At 37.9% G+C, this 20,028-nt stretch overlaps 1 protein-coding gene across 12 annotated transcripts in view; it reads right to left on the bottom strand.

Annotated features, from left to right (window-relative positions):
* The window catches only part of stxbp5l (syntaxin binding protein 5-like), a 206,221-nt gene that overhangs the window by 47,912 nt on the left and 138,281 nt on the right, over positions 1-20,028 (bottom strand). For all 12 annotated transcript variants that reach the window (XM_036139550.1, XM_036139553.1, XM_036139551.1 and 9 more), the window contains exons 8-18: positions 19,348-19,471; positions 13,782-13,857; positions 13,376-13,530; positions 10,850-10,922; positions 9,664-9,811; positions 8,714-8,781; positions 8,050-8,090; positions 7,507-7,721; positions 7,149-7,324; positions 6,678-6,803; positions 2,457-2,608 (exon numbers count right to left, since the gene is read on the bottom strand). In XM_036139550.1, the coding sequence (XP_035995443.1) occupies positions 2,457-2,608; positions 6,678-6,803; positions 7,149-7,324; positions 7,507-7,721; positions 8,050-8,090; positions 8,714-8,781; positions 9,664-9,811; positions 10,850-10,922; positions 13,376-13,530; positions 13,782-13,857; positions 19,348-19,471 (1,354 nt within the window). The remainder of the gene's footprint in view (positions 1-2,456; positions 2,609-6,677; positions 6,804-7,148; positions 7,325-7,506; positions 7,722-8,049; positions 8,091-8,713; positions 8,782-9,663; positions 9,812-10,849; positions 10,923-13,375; positions 13,531-13,781; positions 13,858-19,347; positions 19,472-20,028) is intronic.

The following is a 20,028-nucleotide window of genomic DNA, read 5'->3' as shown; positions in this document are numbered from 1 at the left end:
CTGTGATAGAGTGGCAGTTTTACGCAAGGTTATCACATTTTGAGAATCTGGTCCCAGCCCATGCCTAAACACAAAAAAACATTAAACATATATGGTTTAGTAAAACACCATCTAAATGTATCAAATTTTCTTTTAGCATTATATGAATGCACACAGCGTAGTTTACAGAAATGGATAAACGGTGATAACAGCTAAAAGTGTGTTGTGAAAGACAAAACAAAACTTTTATAAAGACGGTTTGGTCAGAGGAGCAGGCGGCCCTTTATGAGGCCTAGCTTTTCAATAAAGATTTTTTCATTCTGTTAATATTTATTTTGCATCGACTTCAGCACAGAAAATGCATTTGACCTATATGAACATCTGTGGAACAGAAAAATCTGGATTTCTATTTTGGTTTCTCACCCTCCACATAAATCTGTTTGCTAGAGTCAATTATCAGACCTTGTAAAACAGCATTTGTTGGACAATGGACTCCTACACCTTCAAATTTATTCTCAGCTTTTAGAATAGTCTCCAAAGCCCTATCTCTAAGAACCTGTAAATTATCTGAGACTAGTTTTCACAAAGGGGACTGTTAAATTGCTGAATAATGTCAGGCTGTTGCTAGTTTTAGGCCAATGGTTATTAATGGTGTTTTTGTTTTCACAAAACGCTCCACTCTTGCTGCTGGTGTTAAAAATAACTACAGCGCATTAAGGTATAAATAATATGGTTCAGAGGCCATCGCCAGCCGAGGTAAGAAGCAGAGAAAAGGGAGGCAGGGGTTAGGAAGTACACAACGACCTCTGTGGCTTTTGACTACAGATCTACGCTCAAGCAGGACTTAAAACAGAGCAAACAGAGAAACCAAATGACAACATGCACATTACATGTCAATGTTAGATGACACATAACTTGCTAACATGCACATCATAACATTGTGTTAAACATATTTTGTTTGCTGTGGTTGTGTGTGACAGGAAAGAAGGGAAGAGGTAAAGAAGAAATTTATTGTTCAATGGAGGCTTTTTATGTCAAAACAAGTCCATATTCCACTGGTTTGGATGTTTTTGTTTTATTCAATTGTGAAATTTGCCATTAACAAGTTCCAAACAACTGCTATCACTGTTTTGGGGCACATGTGATACTAAGAAGTCATCTCTGGCTTTCTATAAGCCTTTATTTAGTAATAAGGCACTTTCTAAATTAATGATTTATCTGGATCTGATCCCAAACATTGCAACTGTGTTTTACGAGGCCATGCTTTTAAAATGATTTATCTTTGTAGGTGTCCAGAAAGGTATATCTTCAGAAGCAAACAGAAAATGGTAGTTTTAGGTGGCATATTGTTAGAACATTATAGTAGCTTTCTAAATAATTTAACCATGTGTTGAAAGTATATATCTCTGATAGGGGAGAGTTTAGTCTCTTACATTTCATTGGTTAGTGTGTTAAGTGTTACATAATCTCAATATTAATATAGATCAAGCTATTATGGGAAAATGTTATGTTACCACAGATTTAAGCAGCAGGGTTTCAAGCATAAATAGTCATATTGAATAAATAAGAATATGGATTCAGATTAGGCTCGTTAGTCAGATTAAAGGAACCTTGTGAAAACAAAATCCTTTAACATATTTCTCATTAAGATCATATTTCTGTATTAAAGATGTTATGTTTTTATTGGTATGATGTAATATTATAACCTTAAACGTTGGGTTTTTATAAGCTGTATTTGGAAATCATCCTAATTACTAGATATAAAGGCTTGAAAACATCAGTCTTTGTGTAATTAATCCACATGACTTGTTTCACTTTGCGAATTGAGTTACTGAAGTATATGAATTTTTCAATAATAGTCTAATTTGTTGAATATGACTCTATATGCCAATGATTTTGTTCACTTCTTTGTGATGTTGTACAATAACCTGGTATCACCAAATACGTGATCTTAAATAACTCAGATCAGCATTGGGGACAAAGAAATAATCCTGATTACGACATCCTTAAAAAAGTAAACTCTATATTAAAAATCAGATATATCAGATACATTTTCATCTTAACTTGCAGAAAACACAAATATTTAGGATCAGATACAGTACTCCTTTTTACTTCCATTTCTATTAGCTCAGACGTATGAGCTGTTTTATTTAACGGGAATAAATCAACCACTGACCTAATGGGTTTTTTTTTTGTTTTTTTTTCATCTCATCATGTTGTTTTTTTATATTCATCTAAAATGCGTCAGATTTGCATGCCAGAGCCTTTAAATCTTTAAAATGGGAACAGATTCATTTGAGACAGATGTGAAAGAGGAAAAGCAACAGAAGAAAAAAAAAATAGAGAGGACAGAAGATTAGAAGATTCAGACCTAAAGTGGTGTGGACTGTTTTGTTGTCACTTCATTGTTTAGGCGCTTGCTAAGTGCATCAGTGAGCAGGTTTAGGCAGCAAGACAGGTGTGCTTGTGTGTGCTACCTGAGGTGGACTGCCTGTTCCTACGGGGGGAACGGGTAAGGCGCTGGTAAGGGTCGGTGGCTCCGTATAGGTCCACAGTCGAAATACACAATATAACAGTTTTTTGTATGTAGTCAACCACCGCGAGCCCGTTACAGTTCCCAAATGCCAACCTGGATGCACAAACACACACAAAGGAAGGACAACATCAAAAACATATTTAGACTTTTTGACAAGGTTCCTCTCACTGACTTTGAAGGTGGGACATGAAGCGCTTTCAAACACTGTGAAATTAACTTTGACATTTTAATGCAATTACTGACAACAAAAGCCTGTCTTTATCTCACACCGCTGGCGCTGCTGTGATTTCAATATTAATGCCAGATTTCCCAGAAGATCCACAGCCACCTGTTGCCCCCTGGCTCTGGAGCTTCAGGCATGACTGATCAAGAGAAACTCAATAGTCTTAATTTGTCCTTGTTAAAAAAAAAGAAAAAAAGAAAAAAGGATGAGACAATATTTTTTATTTTCTGTAAGAGGCACATTTAATGTTTTCTAAAAGTCAGTCTTTGTTCTTCTTGCTTGTCTCAGTTCAAATGTCACAGTTATGAGAGTAAAACTCCATGTATTAAAAGGAAGACCTTTCCGTTATCAGGTTTATCTCATGTGAATAAAATGTATGCCTGCCAGTCAGGCACACAGACCACTTATAAAACTAGGCTTCAAACTTAAAAAAAAAAAAAAGAATCATAGTTTGATTGATTTAGGGTTCCCTGTGGTATCTGCATAGTTATCCTTCTATAGCTTCAGGCTGCTGGAGGACACACTAACCACTTTTCCTCGTTACCTCTTACCACTCTTTTGTGCAGCAGTTGCAGCCATAATTGCTAACAACTTTTTTGTATTTTCTCCGTCTTTCTTTTCCAAATAAATCCCTGCTCGCCCAGTGCTTCTGTTTCCAGATGTGCTTCTTTCCTGGATGGAGTTACTGACAGAGCTGCACCTTTGTGCGCTCCTCATGTTTTTCTTTCCAATACGCAGCATTCTGCTGTGTTTGCCTGTGTCCTCTTTCTAGACAGAACCACTGACAAAACCAGTGCACAGTATTCTACTTCTATTTTCCCATGGAAAAGTATTCCTGGCTGAGGGCTTTTGTGTTTTTTTCCTTCTGTGTGCTTGTTTTATATGGCTGACAAGCCCTAGATGGTTGAGGCAAATCACTACCATTACTGAGTTTGGTTCTGCTGAAGGGATTAGTCATTATATACTTTCTTGGGATGAAGGACTGAGGCAAAATCAAACACTGGATGCAATGGTCTGCACTTCTCTTGATAGATTCATTTTAACCCACTGGCATTATATGGTCAAGCAAATTTGCTGTGATGTATCATAATTTGACTCAAATAGATTGGATGTAACTAAATATGATCATATTGGGATAAACAGTTTTGAACTGAATTGTGACAAAATTTTATTCCATATATTGGATGTGAAGATGATGTGTTTGTCTTGAAAGGATTGTTTTATTTAAGGTCTGCATAAACACTCTGCAATGAGTTTTGTATAGTTAATGGTACAGGTAAGGTATTTTTTTGCTACTGTTGCTGCAATTGTGTACACAGGTGACAACCTTGCATCTGCTTTTCAACTTTAGTAATGATAGGAAAAAAAAAAAAAAAAGTTATGTCCTTTGACTATTATTTTTTTATAATAAATCAAATTTGAACTTCCTCTACTTCACTCCGTACAAATGAAGCTGAAATATTTAATCAAGAAAAGTAAAGAGCTCCTGTCTCTTTTTTGTGTAGGTCAAAGAAAGAGAGTTCACGTTCATGACAAAATGCCAGCTGAAGACAACAAAATAAATCAATCTCTGCCAGCTATTTTCCAGTTGTGGAAAGCTTCAAATGAGAAATTCAAAAACAAGCAATGGCCTTGAACCACATGGAGCTTTTTAAACTGAGCTGTGACTTTATTGGTTTTTGACAACCGAGGTTCTATTCAAAGAAAAGCCATTAAGTCTTCTTAAAAGGAAACAGGAAGGGGGTGTACTGCTGCTACTGCTGCTGTGTACACACATTCACATTCTTTATTACAGCCCTGTCCACAAAATATGTTTTTCTCTAGCAAGCTAAAATGCAAACTATTTGAAAAACTATAGCTTTTAAAATGCAAACAATTAAATTGCCTTAAAAAAACAACAACATTATATGCTAACCTTATCTTCATCATCCACCAGTGTGTCAGAGCAGTGTGCTGCATAAATAACATTTCTAGGTTATTGCTAATTCAGTTCCTGAATATTCAAATGTGCTAACTGCTCCTACTGATGCTTATTTTATGCCATTTAGAACCTCATACAGCCTTGAATAACCAAAATACATAAAAACCCTCCTATATGCGCTGAGAGCAGCCCAGTGAAAGGGCAGAAACTAGCAGACAGATGGGCAGGGCTATGCATACACAACGCCATGTGTGGTTGAAAGGCAATGTGTTTACTGGAGGTTTAGGGTTTAGCCATCGTTAAGCTTTCCCTTCTTCGTGGAATTTGAAAACCAAGATGCAATTGTCTTATTTCAGCCCCCGAAAAGTAAACGGTGTTGTGAATCATCAGGATAAAGCTATAACACAGGAATATTAGATTATAGTGGTATTGCTATGCGAATGTGGTTTAATTGTAGTGTCAAACTCCATCCCTTTAGTATTCTACTGCTTAGAAAATGTGCAACTCAATAAGACTCTTTACTTTTTCACTAAAAACCTTACTTGCAGTCACTATACTGTCAGTTAGGGGCTTTGAATTACGCATTTCAATAATTATTTTTTTCTGTGTCAAATGACCAATCACCATGCTACATTACCGGTTCTTAGGACGAAGGATTGAGGATTTTCTCTCATGATCACTCTAATTTTCTCACTATATTGAGTTCTACTGTTCTTCAATTATGCATTATGTGTTGTCATTTCTGCTTTAACTTTCTGTTCTCTCTCTTTTCTCTTCATAGTAGGTACACCTGGTCTGGCGTTCTGTTAACTGTGACATCATCCAGAGAAGACGGCTCACCCGCTACTACCATCTAATGTAGAACAGATTACTAGATCAATGTGTGCTTCTGTGCTTTTTTGTTTCTCTTGTTGTGTCTCTGTTCTGTCTTCTGTAACCCCAGTCGGTCGAGGCAGATGACCGTTCATACTGAGCCCGGTTCTGCCGGAGGTTTTTTTTTCCCGTTAATGGGTGGTTTTTCTTCCCACTGTCGCTTCATGCTTGCTCAGTATGAGGGATTGCAGCAAAGCCATGTACAATGCAGATGACTCTTCCTGTGGCTCTACGGTTCCCCAGGAGTGAATGCTGCTTGTCGGGACTTTGATGCAATCAACTGGTTTCCTTATATAGGACATTTTTGACCAATCTGTATAATCTGACCCAATCTGTATAATATGATTGAACTTGACTTTGTAAAGTGCCTTGAGATGACATGTTTCATGATTTGGCGCTATATAAATAAAATTGAATTGAATTGAATTGAATCACAGGGCCAAACATACGGTCCAAAATAAATGCTTACAAAACCATTCATATCAATTTGTTTTACTAAGTTGCATCTTACCCACACACTTTTTGTAGCCTCTAAATTACTTCCGGCAACATCTATATATACACATAAATGCACTCTACAAAGTAGGTTAAATAAACAAGGCTGAGGAGCTCCCTCATTGTTTCCAACATCGCCTCAAATCAACAGCTAGAAGGTTGAAACGTAACTCGGTGTTCCCACTAGATAAAGATTTCAAACGAACATCACAACTGGTTTGTAATCTATAAACGGGTTACCATTAAGCTTGTGGAACGGGCCTGACCTCAATCCTATTAAAAATGTATAGAATGTTTTCTGAGAGTCCATTTCTGTGGAAGGAAATGAGCAAATCTAAAGGAGCTCTAGCATTTCTGAAAAGAAGATTGGTAAAATATGCTTCGAAAATCATCACAGAGCATCTGTGAATGCTAAAAATACTTGAGGAAGCTTTTTTAGTAGTTGTATACATTTTAACCCGTGTGCATCATGTTGACCCTTCGTAAACAATAGACAATCCACCAAACAATCAAACATTTGCACCCAATACTTGTTTCTAAAATCATTGATGTTTTAGGTTGTATTATCTTTCTATTCGCATAAAGACAAACTTAGTTTTGAAGAAGGATGGATAGACCAGCAAACAGACAGATTTAATCTGAACACTTACAGGCCATATGCAGAATTGATGTCCAGACTTGTGATTTGCTGTGGTGGCTCACCATCTACCCACAGCAGCTGGATGACCAGGTCTGACTGATAGCCAGGAGGGACCCGAACCGTTTTGTCCTTCACCCTAAAACAGATTTAAGGCAGATATGGACAGGCTTTGTTACACTCAAAGCTTATTTATTTACTTCTGCTTTTAAAACTTTTCAGTTGATATGGTGGTCTGAATTTCTATCCTTGCATTTAACAAAAAGACACTGGAAAAGCATCGGTGTAGTAATGAAAATGCAGCTAAATCCACTGGAATTAACTTTAAAGGTGAGTCTATGTACCGACGCTTTGTGTTTGGTTCAACTCTCCTAACGCTCTACCCACAGATCATTCAAACTTTCTTTTTTTTTGACCGAGCTGTTTTTAATAAATATTCCATTCACGTCAGGAATTATCTGATGTTTGTGAGCCAAGGTCTTACTTGAGAAAGGGGGTGCTGTCTTTGGCGCCGTCCGGCGTTCTGCTGCCAGGGCTAACGGGGTACTGGTGGTGGGGTTGGGGTGAGTGGGAGCCCGGCTCTGAGAAGCAGGGATTGTTCTCATTCTCAGAGGGAGTGATAATATCCTCAGGCTCACACTGCAAGCGCACTTCTAAGGACTGGGAAGGAAAGTGGTGCAGAAATATGAATGAATCTACAGAACCCACCTACCGGCTTTAATTAAAGCCAGTCATTTCAGGAATCTGAGGTGATGCGAAACATGCATTAGACTTAAAACTTCTGCAGGGCACAAAATCAACAGTTTGTGATCATGCTCATTCGGATCCGCGTTCTTACTCACCACTGTCTGAGTGTTGGCGTCGTATTTGCTGAAGCGATACAGAATAATGTGAGCCGAGATGCCGACCACACAGAAGATGCGACTATGAGGGCACCAGCTAACCATCTGAACAGCAAAGGGGTCTTCCTCCCCCAGGTCAGCACCCCGGCCCTCCCCTAGCTTCGGCTTCTCAAACACTTTGGAGGTCTTCAGCTTGTACAACATCTGTAGCGTGACTTTTAAAACAAATTTGGAGAACACATTGAATTTTTTTTTTCTCTCTTTTCGGCGAGACCCCATTTTCATATGCTATTTTATGTCTGTTTCTGTTAATAGCTTTGATATGACTCTAGGCAATGTGACTAATTAGCTGTGCAGCTTTCCCTATCATGAGAGTGCTATTAATTTGCCTTGGTGTCCTTTCTTTCAAGCCTGTGGCAAAATGGAAGTGACTCACTGGGGAACTCATATTGTGGTGTGTCACAAAGAACCAGAGATGATCTCAAAACAATATTTCACAAGTGCTTCCGAAATGACAAGGAAATTGCTAGAGAAGGGACTTACACGCAGATGCATCCCAAAACTTTATTGAGCCATCAGCATGCCTGCATAAAAAACAAGGAGAATAAAACTGTTATTTGTCTTTGAGCGGATGAGAAATCTTTCAGCAAATGTGAATCTTAAGCTCTCATTTTGTACTCCAGCACCGCAATTTTACTAAAGGCACTTCAGCAGTTACCACTGCTAATACTAACCTCGTTAAAAGTAATATTTTGTAAACTGCAGATGTCTGTATGACTGCGGCGAAGCTATTTTTATTCTCTTGGATGAGAAGTAAAAAATGTAATTCTGAGGTTCCTCTGAGGCATAATTTTGCCACGATCTGAGATTTTAAGATTTTTCACGCTGCGCTCTTCACAGAAAATATCTCCATATCGGCATCAAAGACTCGACTCGGCTGACATTCAAAAGCAAGGACCACCCTGTGTGAGAGCCTAAGAAGTTAACGTGTCTGTCAGCCCTGTAAAAAGCACTGAGGGTATCGCTGTTTCTCCTGAGCTTGGCATTGACCCAGTTCACACACGTAAAATAAATACAATATTAAATCATTACATATAATAGGGGTATATTAACTTATTCATTTAGATTTATTTACTTGTGACGTGGCCTACCATACACCCCTGAAGGGTTCTTATTCTTGATGAATCCGTCAGTATTTTGGACTCACCCTGTGATGATGATTTCTGGGTAAGTGTGGGAGCCTAATGTCCACGTTCCGCCAGCAATTGGCCACTCCTTGATACAGAGAAAAATCATTTTTAAAATCTGTTTGCAGCATATTTTCATTGCTGACCCCCAGTGTTCCTAAGATCCATTTTATTAAATACAAAAGAACGCATGCATTCGCTCTTCGAGCCAAAGCAGGGTTGATTAAAATTACACGGATCTTAGTGATAATCCGTCACCTTTCCTCAAGTTTGGATAGCAATTATGTTATAAGGCTAAATTAATTTGTCTGACTTGTTATTAGAATGGAATTTGAAATGAAAGGCTGGAAACACAAAGAAATCAGAAGCCAAATTATTCCACAGCATACGCATACACCATTACACCATTCTTCTCTATAACTGCAAGAGAATAGATGAGGTAACTCTAAGATCATAGCAACGTCCTTTTCTTTGATTTCATTCAAATGATTTCCTGCATGTCAAAAAAGAAACATTTATATGAGTATTACTTAACCTGGTAAAAAGCTAAATGGATGAAAATTAACATTTTGATTCATCTCCCATAATAGGAGATGCTCTGAGAAAGCTTATGGAGGACCTTAATTTTCTGACTGGGGTTACAAAAAGCTAAACTTTTCCTTTCAGTTGCTTGACCATTTACTTTTTAGTGTGTAAGCTGTCACTGAGGGATTAATTTTTAAAGTAAGCTGTTTTTAGTATCAGAGAGTCAGCTATTAATGAAAAATAAAGTCAGAGAAAGCATAAACAGTGTAAGAAACTAAAAAGAAGCCATAAATTCTGCAGAGGCAGTATGTCTGATGTTAGTTCAGGGTGATATCTTTAAACAGGGAGTGATGTAATGTCAATGCTAGTTTTTACAAAGCAACAAATAAACAAGCCACAATATAGATATATTTTTAAATGTACATTTTCAATAATAAGCCTGCACCTTCTGACTATACCCAGTCTTCTTGTGTTTAGCTCCTATTGAGTAGAGAATGGGGATAATGTCTGGTGGACAATCTGCGAAATAAGCTGTGCAGGTAACAGGAGACTCATGGATGTCCATGGGATATGGGTTCTCAAACACAGGAAAGCTGCAAGACACAAGGGTTATAGATGTCATATTATGATATTAAACTAACAGAAAATAAAGCAGTAAGTGCAATGAAATCAAAAAGATAGAAATCAGCAGTCGCTATTATGTGTATGTCATTCTAAAAGGTCAATGGAATAAAAAAAACAAGCATAAAGGCGATTTTAATTTACATTTTCAAAGCATTTTATAAACGGTGGAAAATCATTTAGATCATATTTTACTTCATCGTATTCCTTCATAATAAATAAAGACATTACCAATAAACATGCGTTAGAATGTGTCAACAACGAAACACCTACAGTGAAAACCGAACAGCAGAATTGTGTGTCAGCTTAAACTCAATTTAGTGCTGATCAATGGGAATGTGCAATACAATCTGGGTGTGCTACCACTACAGCCATCAGGAGACATTTAGATCCGACTGCTGTAATTATGAAATCTAATTTACTGAGCAAGCTAATTTATACCCAAGTGTTGATCTACTATTCAAATGTACTCTGAGGGTTTAGGTGTTAATCTGTTAACATTTTTCATCAGCAGCTTTTATCTTCATATCACCCTTCAGAGGTTAATTAACCCAGGTGGTTGAATTTTCACCTTGAAACCAGAGACTTTGGATTATAACATCTGGGGCCACATTCACAATGATTCTTATCTTATTTTTGTACTTTTCATTAAACCTTTATTTAACCAGGGACGTCACCTATGAGATTAACAATCTCTTTTTCAAGATTAGGAAAGGTCAAATAAGAAGTGTTTCGAACGAACCAAGAAATTTGCTTGAAAATAATTTGATAGATGGACTGACTGACCTGTCTGAAAGGAAGACCGATATTTCCTTTGTTTTAAAGCTTAGCTTTTGTTTAAACATTTATGCTGTTTAAAATTTATTCTGGTAAATAATGTGTCAAAACCAGATTTTTAAACTGACTGTAAATATTCTAGTTTCCTGCGAGGTGATATGTTTTCATCTCCTGTGTCAAAAAGAAAGAAAAGACAAAAAGAAGGTACCATTCTCTCACTTTGTAACACCTACTTGCTTTGAGTCAGATCCACCACAATCAAGTCCTTCTCCAAAAGCACCACCACTGCATAGGGTTCCTGGATTTCTGTAAAGTATAAATTCAAATCAAATGGGACCGTTTAGATCAAAATAGTCTTTTTGAACTAATTTTAGTATAAGATTTTTTTTCCCCTTTATTTAACCAGGTAAACCCCGTTGAGATCTAGATCTCATTTTCAAGGGGGACCTGGGCAGAAATCTGCAAAAACACTACAACCTGGTTACAAAAATAAAACCAATTAATACATATGCACAAAATCACCTAGAAACCTAGAAACATTACATAAACAAAGGAAAAACTACTCATTTAAACAAGCTTACTATAAATATACAGTACGTCTATGTTGCACTTTCAAACTCTCAACAGTAGATTTTATAGTACCTCTCGCCCATTGAATGCTGGAGATATGCACCAGCAACCCCTTGCGAACCCACAAGGGATGAGCGTGACAGAAAATGGATGGATGGATGTTTCATTTTGTCTTGTTTTTGACTGCAGCTATCACCAGGTTTTGTTAAAAAAAAACGCAAACATGTTGGATTTTTTTGATCAAGGTTGGTGAGAGGTATCCCACTGCTGTCGCAGGGCTCCACCATCATTAAAATCAGGCCTTTCACGTTAACATTTGCTGGACGATAAATCGCAATAAAGCATAATATTGTCATTTGGAGTCCTTTTTCAAACAATATGATAATGGCATAATAACGTAAGTATATCCTCTCGAAATACTGCCTCAGGTAGATCAGCTGGTTGGCCGCTGTCATTTGGCTTAAATCCAAAAAACTCCCACACTGCAGCTGCTGTGTTCGGGCTTTGACACAAATTAACTTTTTATCTTTTCTTCAATTTTCTTTTCAACTAGCGTTTCTCTGGCTCTCCCTCACGAGGCTCTCATGCTAAACTTTGAACATGTGCCTACCAGAGACAATATTTAACTCCACTTAAACTGAGGAAATGAGAAGTAAGAGGTGAGCGGACACTGATGCTCCATACTGAAAACCTCTTATCCAGTCTCAGAGAGAGGAGCGGGAAACACAAGGGGGGGGGGGGGAAGCAAGCACACATACGCAAATTATAAAGCTTATTTTAGTTAAAATGTCATTAAAATGTATTGTGCGATTAATTGATTTATTAATTATCGTGACAGGCTTGTTTACAATCAATGCCAGAAGTTCGCACCAGAAAAGTTGGATATATTTTGGAAACCTAAGGGTGGTGGGTTTAACACCTTAACTTAATTTAATACCTTTGGTTCATCCCCTCCCCTGATACTAAACCCTAATGGTGCGTTCAGACCAAATGCGAGTTGAACGTCAAACAGACGTCCAACGCCTCAACTTGGACGCTTGTGCAGAGAGTCAGCAAAGTGTGGACAGACTCGTCTGACGCACATTGGGAGGAGCTTCCCTGTTCTCTTCCTCAAATGCAGGAAAATATTTATTGTGGTAACAGTTTTGATAGCTTACCCGAGATCACAACTTCCTCACTAATCCTCTTCCAGTCAAAGTCCGTTCTATTACTATTCTCTGTCGTGACAGCTTGACTGATTATAGAAAATAGGATAAGCACAAACAGCGGCAATAAGTTTATGCTCCATTGTCGACTTCCCGGCTTTCCGTGGTCCTTCAAGCCCGTTAGAAAATTTGTCACTACTTCACGTAACAGGGTCTCTCTGATTGGTTGATGCTCCTCATCCAGCTGCAAAAGTTCAGATTTTCCTACTCTAGTGTCTGCCTCTTCGGACGCTCAGATGCTTAAAATCTGAAAAATGCGTCGCAGGACCTCTCAAAACTCCTAAAGGCGCGTTCATCGTTGACCTTGTGTGTAAAGCAGAAGCCCCTGATGCCCAAAACCCATTTGGTGTGAACGTGCCATAACCCTAACATTGGTGGGTGAGAAACCTAAACTAAAGATCAGTGGATTTAATACAACTTCTTAAACTTTCTGTTGGGAAAGTGACTGACTTTGGGAGCAACTTCCAGCAATTTTGTTAGACTTACAGTGTGAACTTCTGGCATTAATTGTAAAAATGGCCACTGCAGTATGGAATTCATGAGATTGGTTGGAATAATTCAACTTTCTCACTTGGACTTTGGACTTCACCGGACTTTTCTTTTGATTTTATAGTTTTTTTATGACTTACTGTAGCAGATCAAACTTACAAGGTCCTACTTCTGCAATATAACTGCTTTAAAATGTCTGGGTGGTGGCACAGTGGCCCATGGAAATTTAACTATTTAAAGAGGTAAGAAAACATTTTCTATGTAAAGTGCTTTGTGTGCTCAGTATAATTTGAAAAGCGCATTCTAAATTCAGACCATTTACCCCAGCGGCTCTATAGTTTAGATGTCAAATGTTGAACAGGTCATGTGTGGAGGTGTTATATTTTCAAAGATCTTAGGGCTGCCAGCAAGCTCTTTCTTCATTTTTCATTCATTTTTCAACTTTGAAACAGAAACAACAGACAGCTATACCAATGTTTTAACCTACGTACGCACCATTGATGTATGGAGTGTCGCAGAGGACCATGAACTCTACAATAGGGTAGTCCATTTCTAGAACGGTGATGGCCTTGCCGTGCATGATGGTTAAAGCCGGCCGTCGTCCTGCCTTGTCGTATGAAAGACCACCAGAGAAGATAACAAAAGGCTCACTGCGGGAGAAAAAGAATTTAAATTTAGAAACCTTGCCTAGTTTTTGTCGGCAGAATTCAAAAATGTCAATCCAAGAAATCCGTCTGTGAAATTATGCATAAATACATCACACCACGTGGATTTAATTTAAAACAGAAAATTTACAACTGAAATACGAAGTCAGATGAAACTTGTTTAATAAGAACTTATCAGAGTTACTGTAATCAAGAATTGATTTTCAGACAATAAGCAATAATTTGAAAGAACAAACCTGTTTCTTGAGGTCTTGTACTCCACTTTCAGTATAGGTTTGCACGACTCTTTCCTCCCGTCCTTCTGTATCTTTCCTAAATGAGTACAAAATGCAGAATACATGATATGTAATGGTCACTTTCATTTAACTGAAACCAATGATCTCTTTCCAGGATATCAGATATCAGATTTTTGGTGTCATTTTAAAAAAAACAGTATTACTTCCTTAGCAGACTGCAAGATCATTCCAGAGTGGCCTAAATACACAAGTTGTATGTGATTACTGAGCATATAGGCATTTATTTCAGTTGACCTTTTTCAATAATTTACCTAAGTTTTTTGAGTATTGCTGTATGCACTCTTCCCAAATCAGTCAGGTAAGACATTTAGGTGGGAATGTGTCCTTTCTTGTCTATATTTCAAGTATACAGGAAACATATCATGTAGCTTCTTACAGTCTTCTTCTTAGAATTTTTTTCTATTATTAATTTCTTCTAACCTGTCCAGTCTGGCACGTCTGTTAGCTCTGCTTGTAGCACATATTACAATTCTTACACACAAATTTACAAGATCATTTAACAATTTCCTAATTGTAGATTGTACCAACTGTGACATCTTTCGCTCACTGATTATGCCAATTATCTCCTAAATGCTGATATTAAAGTGCTAAAAACAGTTCAGTGTGCCAATTCATTTAGTAAATGAGAGCAATTTTTGCTCAGTGATTGCTATGATGTATACTACTTATAAGTATTTTAAAAACCTGATAGAAAAATGCATGCATGTTTAGACAAATCGCTTTCTATATGTCAGAAGATTAAGTAAAGGACAATAAGAGAGTAAAAAGAGGATTATTTTTGTCGAACATATCTTGTGAATTATGTATTTTGGTTCATTTTATTTTGTTGTAATGAAGTACTAAATTATTTAGCATTGAACTTTGAAATTATAAAAATTTTTTTTTGGAAGAATCAGATTTTTAATAGTTTTTATCTATGTTATTACAAAGATTTTCTTTAAAACAAATCCAAACTAAACAGTCTTTGGTCAGGACATAAAGTCTTTTTTAACGATAATTTATCATTTATTGGTATTGACTATGTAAAATACTGTATTTTTCGGACTATAAGTCGCATTAGTCAAAAAATGCGTCATAAAGAAAAAAAAAACATATAACTCGCACCAGACTATACGTCGCAGGATCAGCCAAACTATGAAAAAGAAGTTTGACTTATATTCCGAAAAATACGGTAATCAGGACAGCTTTGAAACCATCTTTTTTCATATCTAGCCTGTAAATATATAAGCTCAAGCCCATTAAAGTAAAATACACAGGGTGCTATTTGCTGCTATTTCAATTTTCAACTTTATGTCCCCTCTCTCTTTTGTCTTCATAGTAGCTTCATTCAATTCAATTCAATTCAATTTTATTTATATAGGACCAAATCATGAAACATGTCATCTCAAGGCACTTTACAAAATCAAGTTCAATCATATTATACAGATTGGGTCAGATTATACATCTGGCCTGGCATTCTGTTTAGCTGTGACACCGTCCTGGAGGGGGCATTGGCTGGATTACTGCAGCCAGCAACTTCATGTTCTCTTTCTATAGATGATACACGGGGTTCTGTCTCTCAGTGATTAAGTGTCTCTTTCCTAGAGAGTCTCTCTTCTAGACTTGAATACTGGCTCAGAGCTCATCTTGCGTTTCTCTTCTAGATAAAGCCATATTCGTCTATCGACTCCCACAACTACCTTTTTTCTTTTCATTATACAAAGTACTCATGTTTTAGTGCGTCTGTGCGTCTCTTTTTGTGTGTATGCTCTGTCTGTCAGACCCCAGTCGGTTATGGCAGATGGCCATTCACGGTTCATGGTTCTATTGGAGAGTTTTCCTTTATGTTGTGGCTACATTCATGTTCAGTATGAGGACACAATGCAACGATACAATCCAAGCAACTGTCCACTGTCCCTTCATGCTCATCTAGGCTGCAAATGAATGCTGCAAATCAATGACTCAATCCAATCTGGTGGGTTTTCTTAGACAGAAAACAATTAGAAGAATAAACTGACTTCATTCTTTGATAACTAGGATCAATTGAAATGTATGTAAATGACCTGAAGTCAGTGTGTATGATTCCATTGTATTTACTTTTTAATTTATTTATTGTAAAGTGCGTTTTTATGACACGTGTTGCACTATAGCTCTAAATAAACTGAATTGAATTGAATTTATTCAGTATTAACGTCATATCTTGAATTGAGTCTTCTATGCCAACTTCTCTGTTATGGACTGGCAACGTGCTCGGTGTACCCTGTCTCTTTTCTAATGACTGCTACAAATAGGCACCATCCCCCCAAGGATAACAGAATACAGATAGGGAATAGATGGATGGATGGATGGATGGATGGATGGATGGATGGATGGATGGATGGATGGATGGAAGGATGGATGGACCTCCCTGGTTGCCAGCTCTCTGTCAGAGAGACCACAGTCTGGAAACTGTCCCGGAGCAAACCTTTAGGAGGTCAGTCAGAGAAAAAGATCGGCAAGTAACAAGCTCTAGGCTCTGAGTGGAATTGTTCTCTCTGGATTTTACTTCAGCTTTCCTCACTGGGTCTTTCCCTGCAGTCACTTGGACCTAATCACCTGTCTGAGTCTCTTTCCACTCGCGGCCTTCATCCATTGCATTGCCTTTGCAATGATAGAACATGTTCCCAGATGATGTAAAAGCCCTCTGAGCCCAGAGCACTCCTTCACTGTACCATTGTTCTGTCTACAGTGCAAGTCCACCTGGTTCTCTCTAACTGGTCCAGGTGCCCTTCAAGCCCAGGTTAGTGAGGTCCGGAGCAGTGAGTCCCTAAATCTTTTCTGTGCCTGTCCTGGCTGCCTTTCTGATCATCAACCTCAATGTTGTCTATAGATAACTTTCTAGTAACACACGCATATTACCAAACAGGGCCTTCCTCGGCTGTGTACTTATCTTTTTGAATTGGTCAACCCCAAGAATGTAGATACTTGACTTCAACTTCTGTCTAGAAACAGGTCAAACTAAAATTGACTATAGTTTGGATGGAACAATTTCTGATCACATAGTGTCTCTGTTTTTTATACTTTAAGTGTTTGGGTGTTTTCCACTTTGGATATTCCCCTAAACAGATTGGTGATGCAGAAATGTTGTCATGATCTGGTAAAACCTGCCATTCCTTCTTTCCATGCAGTCATTAGTGTTATTCACCATGGCTTTGTGACTGCCTCTCAGCAACAGCAATAAAAATCATGTCCTTCACTTGTTTCAAGCTCTTTATAAGCTCTCCTCAGAAAGCTAGACAGTTCCATGTTATTGAAAGCCTTATGCGTTAATTTCTTAACTATGTGGATCTTCTGTGTCTCAGGATGTTGAATGGATGGTTACAAATCAGGCTTAGCCCTTTCATAAGAGTGTGTTATGCCGTATGATAGGCGAGCATTGTCAAAATCATCCTTAAAGAGACACGCAAGATCAAATTAATAATTCACTTGAATTCAAGAATGTCCTGCTGCTGTTTACCCACTCACAAACATCCTTCCCTTCTGCTTCAATGTTCTTTAATTTCACAGCTCACAGTGAGGGAAGTGAAATCTGTCAAGGTCAAGAGACGCCCCCCCCCGGTAAACTAACAAAACCAGGAAAGGAAATTTAAAGCAAGAGAATAAATTTGAAAATCACCCAAGCGCAATATGGAAATCATTCAGGTGAACCACTGCTTAAGATTTTACAGCGATTATAATTCTCAGGCTTTTCTTTATTTCTGTTAGAATGTGGAAACTAGTCTGGTTGAATAAGAGTGAGTTTACCACCAATTTCATTCTTTCACTCACATTTACACACACACACCTAGAAGGGGAATTTGCAATATGACATTGTTGAAATGTCAATAACAGATGATATAACACACCTCAAAAGAAATTAGGATATTATTACTGTTCTAATTAGCTTAGACAATGGCTGAAAAAAATTATTAGTGTTTATCCTGATTTTTTAATTGTTTACCTGTCCACAGGTACTTTCAATAGTTTGGAAACAGCAACTGCTGTAAGTCCTGTTAGTACAATGCAAGGTTTTAGTTTAAAATTAATATTTAGCTACACACATTATGTATAACATGTTACAAATCACAATCTGACACCTGTGGGTGCACCCTTCTATTTACCGACCAGACCCCAGCCAACTTCTCTCTCTCACACACACTCACCGCCACCCATTCACCTCCTGTGGAAAGGTGACGCTCTTTCTTAATCACAGGTCTTTTATCAACTTTAACTGAATTTCTTCCAGGATTGCCCTGTATTTTGCTCTTTCCGTCTTACCATCAACTCTGACCAGCTTCCTCATCCCTGCTAAAGAAAAACATCCTTGCAGTTTGGTGTTGCCAACTTCATTTTTCCACAGTAGGAATGGTGTGTTTACAGTGATTTCCAGCATGACTTTTCTGCCCTCATACTGCATATTTATATTACGTATGTGCAGATTGGCCAAAATCTTCCAATTTCTTCCATTCAGCCTCCATTAGAGCACCGTCTTTCACAAGCTTGATGTTTCCCCCCCATGACTTGTGCCAAACTGCAATCAGGACTTTTAATGGTTTTCTTCCATTCTTCCATAAAGGCCAGATTTGTTAACCACACAACTTTTAGCATTCTCCTGATTCTCCAACGTGAGCAGTGAATCTTAGCAGTTTCTCCAGACATACAGCATACATGTAGCTGTCATGATTATGTTTCGAGTTACATTTCATGTCTCATTAGTTCATAGTTAGATTTTCCCTGTGTTTCCTCCCTGTCTGCCCCTGCAATTAAGCAAATCCTATTCACATGTGCCTACTCATTTAGCCTTATGCCACTCACCTGTGTTCCCTATTATTTAAGCTCCTGCTGCTCATCGCTTCTTATTTGGTTCCTCTATTGTGTTACCGCTGGTTTGTTTCTCTGTCCCAGGTTCTGGCCGTCCTTATGTTTTCATTGCGAGTTCATTTGTTGCGTTTAATTGAATCATTTTATGTACCATACGGCTGCTGAGTTCCTGTCTGTCTTTTAGCCCGGCGAAAACCTCGCCCGACATGACAATAGCATTCCTGACTGCTCCTCTGATTTATGCTCTCCCTGCCCCGTTTTATTAGTTTACGTGGATGTCTTGGTGGTTTTGCAAGTCTACTCTTAACGTCTGAGGCCTTCCCAGAACAGCTGTACTAATGCCAAAATCAATTCACACACAAGCAGACGGCATTTACCATCTGGTTGACCTGAGAAGCTAATTGGCTGTGCAGCAATTTATAATGGGTTCTGGTGTTAACTTTGTTGAATTGACTGCATAGGTACATCAGACTTTTTTGTTTATCTGTAAGCATAAAAAACATGTATAATTTTTTCTTCCACTTCACAATTATGCACTACTTTGTGTTGATCTAACACATATATTCCTCAAAAAACATTTAAATATCAGTGAAATGTAAAAAAGAAAACAATATGAATTGTTTTGCCAAACGCTATACACATTTAACAGCCAAGTATCAAGGCAATCTGGAGGGAAGGCATTTCTCACCGTGAGGAAAGGTGACCTGGAATGGCTTGGTAGTGTTTCTGAGGTTCCATAGCGTCAAGCTGCCGTCTGAGTGGCTGCACATAAACTGTTTCCCTTCGTGGTGCCAACTGACTGAATGGATAGCCTGCACCAACAAGAAAAATCAAAAGAATCTTTTACTTTTCATAGCATCAAGTTTTTTTCTTTTCACACTTCCAATAGATAAGGTTATATGGTCAGCTATTAGTTTTGCTCTAGATCTTTTTTTTTTCTTCAAATCACCCTTAATGCAACCATACTGTAAGTAATTAAAGCTTAGAGCATTCCAACACTTCTTACACCCACGACTTGCTCTGGCTGCACCCAAAGGATAATTCAGAGGTTTACCCTTGGGCTGTCCAAAATCTTTTTTTTTTTTTTTTACTAAGGAAGTACAGGACAGAACCTTTATGCTACATTGACGGGGAAGCACAGGAAGCTCCATTAATGCAGGAGGAGCGTTAGCAGAAGTGGAGGATAAGTGCACAAGGTGATAAAGTCCAAAGTAATGTGGGTTTTTTTAAGCTGCCTTGCTTTAAAAGAAAAAAAAGAGTAAATGGATGTTTAGTTGGGGAACAAAAAGGAATATATACTTGAGCGCATCAGCTTGAAAATGACTAAATAAGACAACTTATAACTTAGCCTTAGTTATAATTATGAAAA

Source organism: Fundulus heteroclitus, chromosome 7 (assembly GCF_011125445.2).
Source record: "Fundulus heteroclitus isolate FHET01 chromosome 7, MU-UCD_Fhet_4.1, whole genome shotgun sequence".
Lineage (NCBI taxonomy): Eukaryota > Metazoa > Chordata > Actinopteri > Cyprinodontiformes > Fundulidae > Fundulus > Fundulus heteroclitus.
This window is presented reverse-complemented; position numbering and strand designations above follow the sequence as displayed.